General features: G+C 48.2%; 1 protein-coding gene across 1 annotated transcript in view; it reads right to left on the reverse strand.

Moving 5' to 3' along the window:
• Positions 1-8,649, reverse strand: part of CACNA1D (calcium voltage-gated channel subunit alpha1 D) — a 290,484-nt gene that overhangs the window by 6,664 nt on the left and 275,171 nt on the right. The window contains exons 44-47 of the mRNA XM_015593660.2: positions 4,502-4,618; positions 3,428-3,795; positions 2,717-2,743; positions 1,376-1,525 (exon numbers count right to left, since the gene is read on the reverse strand). Coding sequence (XP_015449146.1) covers positions 1,376-1,525; positions 2,717-2,743; positions 3,428-3,795; positions 4,502-4,618 — 662 coding nt within the window. The remainder of the gene's footprint in view (positions 1-1,375; positions 1,526-2,716; positions 2,744-3,427; positions 3,796-4,501; positions 4,619-8,649) is intronic.

Below are 8,649 nucleotides of genomic sequence, written 5' to 3' on the forward strand. Positions count from 1 at the left end.
TCCCTACCTCCCTGGGCACAGTAGGACTAGCTGAGAATAAGGCAGTCTTAAGCTTCACAGAAGATTCTAGATGGAGGGCAAGGGCTGTTACAGATTGGTTCAGGACGTCAGGCCTGTAATGAGTGAGGTGCTGGTGGTTTCCTTACTGGGGCAGCCTGAGACCTAGGTCAGATGTAGACTGCAGATTTCCTGCAAGCTTGACTATCACCCATTCACTTCCTCCCTGAGGACACTTCTTCTGAATGCCTGCCCTGGTAGGTGCTGGGCTGGGCGCCAGGGACACAAAGATGCATGAAGCACGGTCCCCACACTCCAGGAGATTAGCAAATACTACTTGCACAGAGATGCCTAATGCAGTTGGAGAAAGTCAGCACTAGAAGAGAGGAGCTGAGGGTGGGTTCTGTGAGCTTTTGGTGGGTGGGCATTTCAATTTCAGTCAGGAAATGAAAAGCAAAGCCTTGCGGCAGGCCCTTCAGGAGAGGGTGGAATTACGCCAGCAGAGGTGGGAAAGGGCATCCAACTGGTGGACATGGTGGGAGCAATAGCCCTGAAGAAGGAAAGTCAGAATCCATTTGGTCAGAATCAGTGGTTCCAGAAATAAGGCACTGAGGGAGCCCGAGGGAGGAACTGGGAGAGGGTAGGGTGAGGGAGGGTCCAGCTGTGGCTTGCCTAGAATACGAGGCTAACATTTATTAACAGTTCAGATGCCAGAGGGACCTCATGGCAGTACCACGTCTACTTCAATGGACCACTTGTTCATGGTGAGATGCAATTTACAGAGAATAGGGCGATAGGTGGCCTTTGGCCCCCTGCACTGCCTACTACTTGTCCTAAAGTAAAGTGCCCCCTTTAACTGCAAACATTCTTTCTTTGGGACAGAAGCCTGAAGAGGCAGCTCTGTTGAGAGATGCCACTCTGACCTTTTGTCCCCATCTCCAGGAAAGAGTCCTTGATGGGAGTGGGAAAAAAAGTGTTGTTCATGAAGATCCCACCCAAGCTGCAGGCTTGCCACACCGCTATGCAGACAGAGCATCAGCATTAACGAAATAAAAACAGATCTCTCAAGAGACAAAGGATTGATAGAAAGGGCTAACCCTCCGTGAGGCAGGCCCAGCTCTCATTTCTGGGACCTTTACTAAAAGGCCTCACAAGCTCCTGGTAGAAATAAGTCAACAGGCCTGAAAGAACAGCATCTACTCCACCTCTCTCTGGCCCTGTTTCTTCTGCTTTGACTTTTCCTCTGGCCTGAAGTCTGTGCTCGTGGTTTGCTTTCCAGGGCAGTCCTGAAAGCAGCTGCTGGCGGTCTGTGGCAGAGCACAAGGGACGTGAAATAGCCAGGCCTCCTAATGTCAGCCCGAGCCACAGAGCTCCTCACCTGCTCTCCGTTGGCGAGCTGTCGTCCTCGTAGCATTCCTCCCCACTGAAGTACTCCTGGTCTCCCAAGCAGCGGGGGTCCCTGAAGTAGCTGTGTATCTCTGGGTCTTCCCGGCAAATAGTTGGGAACTGCTCATCTCCTGAGTCGGACCTGCAGTTGGGTGGGAGAACCTGAGCACCTGGGCAGATGGCGGACCATTTTGCAGCCATGCCTCTGCATGCAGCCAGCACCCCTGCCAGATGCGTTCTTGGCTAATCCCTGGACACACCTGCCTCAAGCAGGACTGGACTGTTAAGGCCTCTAGTAATAGTGTGTGCGGCGGTGGGGTGGGGGGAGGGGAGCGGTGTACACGTGTGTGCACCAGGAGGAGCTCCTGTCTTGGTATCTTGCACATGCTAGCGCCCAGGGCCTTGGAGCCAAAGGAGTAGATATAATTTGGGGAACAGAATAAGAAAATGGGCCTAGAGTCCTGCAATGATCGGTAGTCCTGGGAAAAAGATTCTGGGCTCCCGGGCCACCTATTCTGATCCCTGCTTCTTCCTACCCAGGCCCCATGTGACTTCAGAGCCTGGAACAAAGAAGTTCCCTTCCCACCAACTTTCCACTGCATCTGACTCAGTAAGGGAGACAAGGGTTTTGGAGACTCTCATGAACAATATCTGCCAAGTTTTCAAAGAATGCCTTCTGCCCCAGGACTGTCGTAATGTTTCCCTGAAACCCTGCGGACCTGGCCTCCATCCTCGGAAAACCAGCCAGGCTCTGTGACATCACCTCTCTCCAGTGAGAGGCCTGTGCTCCCTCCGAGTTCTTCACTTTTTCCCTGCTCTCCTCCAGCTCAAGATTTCACTTGATGTAATTAAACCAGCACACCTATCCTCCCCATCACCGAGAAAATAACCAGCCTGCCCATAGTTCAACCAGGTTCAGCAAATGGGGAGCAGAATACGATGCATGTGCTGAAGGCTTCATGGGAGGCAAAGAAGACCTGGTCCTTGGTCTTCAGAAGGTTGGGGTCACGCTTTTACCAAGGCCCAGAAGAGGCCTGACCCCAGAAAGCAGTAGGCATTGCCTACCTTCACAGGCCCGGGTACCAGGAGTGCACAGCAGGCTCTCCCAAGGCTATTCTGAGGCCTGCAGAGGCTAGTCTGTGGGCCCCTGACACGTAAATATCAATTCTTGGGCGGTAACCGTCTATGCAGAAAGCCACTACCTCTGACTCCTGAGCCATAATATCATAGTTGGCTCAAAGGAACTTTTCATCTCTCCGCATTCAGAGAGGCCAATTGGTCACACTTATAATACACAGTATTTAACACACAAACATAGGCAATGAGCACATACCTAATGTAAGTTTCATAATAGCGGGTTCTATCCAGGAAAGGCAAAACAAGGGAGGGAGGGAGAAGATAAAAGTTAAATATTTCCAGCAAAATTTAAAATGCAGTTATCAGGCTACTTCCTAGAGCAGGGGTTGGCAAACTACAGGTCACAGGCCAGACTCTGGCTGCCACCTGTTTCTGTGTGACCCACGAGCTATGGAGGGTTTTTACATTTTTAAAGGATTGAAAAAAAAAATCAAAAGAAGAAAAATATTTCATCACCTGTGATCACATTTTAGTGTCTAAAAATGAAGTTTCATTGGGACACAGCCGCACCCATGCATTTACATACTGTCTGTGGCTGCTTTTTTGCTACAGTAGCAGAGTTGAGTAGCTACAATAGAACATATGGTGCCCAAAGCCTAAAATATCTACCATCCAGCCCTCTACAGAAAAGGTTTGCCAACCCCTGTCCCACAGTACGTTGGCACAATGGGAGAGGGTAGAGTTTGCAGCTGCTGCCATTTGAAGGGGCGTCTCATATAGCAGGATATTGGATGGCAGGTGGCCCTTTATCCTTCAGGATCATCATGTGGCTACGGCCCAAAGAGGCCATGACCTCGTGGCACTCACAGTTTCAATTGCAAATGTCTACTGGGCATTTCCTGCTCATGTGCCAGAGCATGGGGGGCAAGGAGGACATTACCAAGTGCAAACACGTTTTAAAGGTTACCTTTTAATACTGGACCTTCTTTGAGGCTCATGGTCATGCTTGTGGGAGGAATGATGCCCATTTTCAGACACATGCTCAAGGTTCCCAATGCTGGGCCGCTTTCCAGGGGTAGCTTTGGACATATTGGCATTATTGAGATTGGCATTTGTTGAGCTGGGAACTTGCTTTCCTATGGAATTATGGTTATGATGGTTATGACACACCGAATTTCCTGCTGGAGGAAACAGCGGTTTCTCAGTATCACTTGCAGGTGGAATTGAAGGCCTTTGGACATGCAGGGGACGGTGGGTGGTATTGGTCTGCTGAAGGGAATCTCTCCTATCACTATTAACATGATTGACATGGTTTCCAAGCAGGGCACCATTTCTCTGCAAAATAATGGGAGACAACACCAGGTAATTTAACAAGTATTTGATGCAGGCTAGCTATGTTAGGTAACTTTTTCTACATGAAAAACAAATTCTAGGTAAGCTCCATAGGATCCCTGGAAAACAACCCGAGGGTCTCAGTGATCGGGGTGAATGTGTCTGTGTGGCAGCTGGTCCCCCTGAAATGAGGAAAGTTACAGATTCCTGAGCCAGGGAGTAAGCTCTCAGCTGTCACTTGAGTATGCTCTTCCAGTTGCTCCAAGTTGAGGTGACTTAGAGCCAGCAGGGCTGGTTGGCAGCCCCGGCAGTTGAGGTTGGGTGGCAGGCATGCTCTTTGGGCTGGGGGTCTGGGGCCAGCTGGCAGATCAAAGAGCTGGCCCAGGGAAGAAGGGGTTAGTGCAGGCAAGCAGCTGCCAGAAGCACCCAGGATGCCCATCCACACCGGCCAGTGGCTGTGGCCAAGCTCCTTGGAAGCTGTCAGCATGGGGCAGAGGAACAAGCTCTGGAAGGGCAGGCCTGGCCTTAGAAGAGGTATTGGTGAATGGGGAGGGTCTGCTGGGGCTAGCGCATGGCCCACAAGCCCCGCTAGGCTCTGGGGCTGGTTTGCATTCTCCAGGCTCTTTTGTGGATCATTAACTGCCCAAACTGGAGTCCTGCCCCACTATTTCCAAGCGGCCAGTGTGTAAGCTGTGCGTGGAATAATTACTTTGAATACATCTTCCTCTTCCTCTCCTTTTGTTTCCTCGGGCTCATCATCTTGCAGATCACATGATATAGCACGCCGGATTTCTGGCCCGATGTCATGCAGTGTCCTTAATCCCGCCTAGATCAATGAAAATGGCAAAACAGATTAGACAACACGGGCGCCCTGAGCCCGGTCTGGATCCTGGCTTTGCTCCTGCCTGCTTCAGCTGTGGGAGGGGTAGGTTTCTTCAAAGGATAGCCTGGGGAACTGACCGCTTGTCTGAATGTAACTAAAGGAGGCCCTGCAGCTTTGGAGTTGTATGATATGGTCAGAGGTACAAGATGGTCCTAGGCTGGGATGCTTAAGACCCTCAACCCAGGAAACTCCGTTTCAAATACCCCCACTTGCAGGGAACAGTGCCTGGTTATGAGTACTAGGTCTGCCTTGGCCAAGAGCCCATGCCTAAATGACAATCTATGGAAGGAGGTCCTGCAGAGCCCCACACAGGGAGGGGGCCGGGCCTGGCTTGCTTTTCTACTAGGAGGGTGGCAAGGACTCACTGGCTTTGTCCAGGATGAGGAAGCTGAGGCACAAGTGCCAGAGGGCAAGCAGACCAAGTAGCCATTGGGCCACTGATTCCGCTAAAAAGCCATGGGAACAAGGGAGTGACACAACACACCGCAGCCAACAGCACACTCAGGACCGTGACAAAATGGACTGACACTCACACAGACCTGGGCTGCTGTGCAGTGCCAGCCTCTGTGGCCATCTGTGGTACCCTGGCTTGTAGCCTGTGCTCAGGCTGAGAACTTGCCAACGGTCAGTTCATCCTCTTGAAGACCACAACACATTGAAAGGGGCTCACCAGCCTCTGGAGGCAATATGAGAGCTATAAGCTGACCCCTCCAGGCCCCTCACAGACATTCTGCATTTCCCTGAGGCCCTCACAGCTGGCCTTCCTTACCTTCGGTCCTAGACTCCACTGGGACAGGGCCTGAGAGAGGCTTTCCAATTTTCCCCGCTTCTTTAGAGAAAGTTTTGAGATGCTTAGGAACTATATATGGGGAAGGTGTAGTCACTGGCTCTGAGAAAACTATGATGTTTTGACCATCAACATGAAAAAAAAAATAGCATGCTGACTCAGACTAATAAGGACAGTATAGCTACTTTACTCTTTCTCATAAAAACACATCTGAAAGAGGCATTTCCTCCCCGCCCCAGGTCTAAGGCCACCTGTTTGTACCTGACCGGCACCTCCTCAATTACTGTCAGTCTGTCTGCAAACGAAGCAGCCACTAAAGGCTTGGAGAATGTCTGCAACCTGGCTCTGCAGGTCTCCATCTGCAGCTAACATTCCAACATCAGGACGGTCTATAGAGGAGACCTGGGCCAAGTATGAGTTGTCAGGGGAGGGGACCACTTCCTTGTCTTTCCTCCATGGCCCCCAGCAGTGGGTAGGCATAGGAGATAGACAAAAAGTGATGACCATACTTGAGATATGCCCAGCAGTGGCAAGGGGGGCGGGGAGAGGACGGGGGCCACAGTCTGGCCAGATCCAGTAGGGCTGGGCCTACTGGTGTGGGAATGCTCAGACTCATCTTCTGCAGACACCAGTGGTGGTGACGTTAATTTAGAATGTTAAGTTGTATGGGAAATTCCCAATGGGCTCTCTTGAAAATGGCCTCCTCCATAATAGCACTCAGCCTATGAAATGAAAGGTGGCACACAAGCCTGGGTCTGCTTCAAACCAGTCTTTGAATAGAGGATCAGCAGGTATTTCCATTTCATGAGTTGTAGGGGTGAGAGCTGCCCGAGTCAAAATTTTAAGGTTTCTACCTAGGAATGCTGTGGTCTTATAGGGGAAAGACACACATGTCCCAAGGCCAAACCCAGAACAGTTCATGGTGTGTCAGTGAGGTTGCCTCTCACTCATCCCTCTGATCGCAGGCACAAGATGCACATACACGCACACGTGCACACACATGCACACACACATGTACACACATGTACCTGACTCTCTTTCACTCTGACGCGCACGCGCGCACACACACACACACACACATTCCCTCTCTCGGGATCCCAGTGTACACACATGTACATGACTCTCTTTCACTCTGACGCGCACGCACACACACACACACATTCCCTCTCTCGGGATCCCCAAGTCCAGCATATCTGAGCCCAGGGAATCACCTGGCTCAGAGGTGGAGCCACCTGCCATTCTCACGGAAACATCAAGACAAGCCTAATGTCAAGTTGGGAGAAAGGTCTTAGGCAGCAGAGCTACAGGCATGTGTAGAAAGGTCGAGCCCAGTAATATTAAATAGCCTGCATTCATTCAGCATTTTCGAGGGCACAATTATTAAGGGAAGATAAGCTAAGGTCGTGTTCAAGGCTGATTTTGGATCCCTGGGGAGAAAAGCCTGTTGCATATCTGATGCCCCCAAACAAGAGACCAAATTTGAGACACCTGCAGCTGTCCCCACCAAACAAACATAGGTGATGATGCACTAAGTCAACACCCCTAGGTAAATGACGCATATTAATCTGTGTCATGTGGCAGCATGGGCCAAGAACACTGAGTTTAAATAACAATAGATAATCTTGTTCACTGTCATTCAACTGATTGGACTAGACCTGATTAAAAGAAATAGAAAACTATTTATTTGGATAATTTTTAACATCATCCTGTTTACGGGTTGACATTTCACTGAAATACACATATAACATAATTGCATAATAAAAACAAAAACTGTCTCCAGCACATCGTCGATGATACACAAGAGTAGGAGAGTGCAGTGAACAGACACAGGACAGAGAGTTTGTTTGCAACATAAATCATGGAAAAAATTGAGAGGTGGACCAGGAGGCCATTTCCAAAGACAAATAATGACAACATATTTATTAAAGAGACATCAAAGAAGGAGAGAAAGCATCACTCTTCCCAGACAGGAAAGCAGAGGCTTAGAAATCATGATTATATTTTGCTTGCTCCACGCAAGAAGAAACACACCTTCTAAGAGTCAGGGACTGACTTTACTCTTTCACATGGGATCTGGGGAAAGATGGGCAGGTAGGGGGACACCAGGGGTAGGGTTGTCTGCCAGGGTTTGGAATGAGGGAAACAGATGTTCCTAAAGTTGAAATGAGGCTTAAGCACAGCACCCTGAATTTATTACATATCACAAAACATGATAATGAAAATTTTCTAGCACACATATCAAGCTAAAAGGTAGCTTAGGCTGCTCCAAAAATTAATTCCATAGGCACAAGTTCCAATCCCCCCAAATTCAGAAAACTATCTTAAATCCTTGAAAAAAGAACATTTTTTCTTGAAATAAACACTTTATAATCAGTAAAATTATCTATTCTTTCATATTTCATATCTGTGTCTAACTGTATCAGCAAAATACTATTTTAAGTTGAAATGTGGTCATAGCACTTAAACCAACACAATGAAAGCCATATAAAGTCATTCCGTTAACATCACAGTAGAACTATGGTTTTGAATAAACACAGAATTGCTATAAAATATAAACAGTATTGATTTAAGATGTCCAATCATATAAAATATTAAACAGAATCAAGCCAAGTTTCTGGTCAATTTTTAAATGCTAGATGTTATCATAAATATTTTTTTTTTATTAAAAAAGAAATGGCGCTTTGCCTGTAGACTGCTACTTTAAATTTTAGACACCATTTAATTGGAATTTTATAGATATTTACTCTATTGAGTGATTAAGTCATACAAAAAAAAAACAAACTATAAAATCTCTCTAAATATTTCTGAAGCAATAGCATAAAATTATGATATTTTAACATCAAATATGAACGTCCATTTACATTCCTTTCTCTTCCCCTCTTTTAGGGTTAGGGTTTTCCTACCTGGGTGCATTTGCAATGCTTTCTCTGCCTGTCTCCCTAAGTTAGCTCCATCAGACACACCAGTCATCTGCCAGCTCTCAGAACCACGGCAAGCATGCACAAACCCCTCCTGAACCTACACTGTAACAGTGGAGATAAGAGATGTGAGCCTCCAGTCGGGACTGGGTCGGACCATTCATCTTCAGAAGTGAATGCCAGGCTTTCAGACTCCAGCCAAAGAGCCTTCGCCTGGCAGAGCCTGTTTTCTATCACAGGCAGATTTCGCTCAGCCAGGGCTGGCTGGC

Source organism: Pteropus alecto, unplaced genomic scaffold (assembly GCF_000325575.1).
Source record: "Pteropus alecto unplaced genomic scaffold, ASM32557v1 scaffold75, whole genome shotgun sequence".
Lineage (NCBI taxonomy): Eukaryota > Metazoa > Chordata > Mammalia > Chiroptera > Pteropodidae > Pteropus > Pteropus alecto.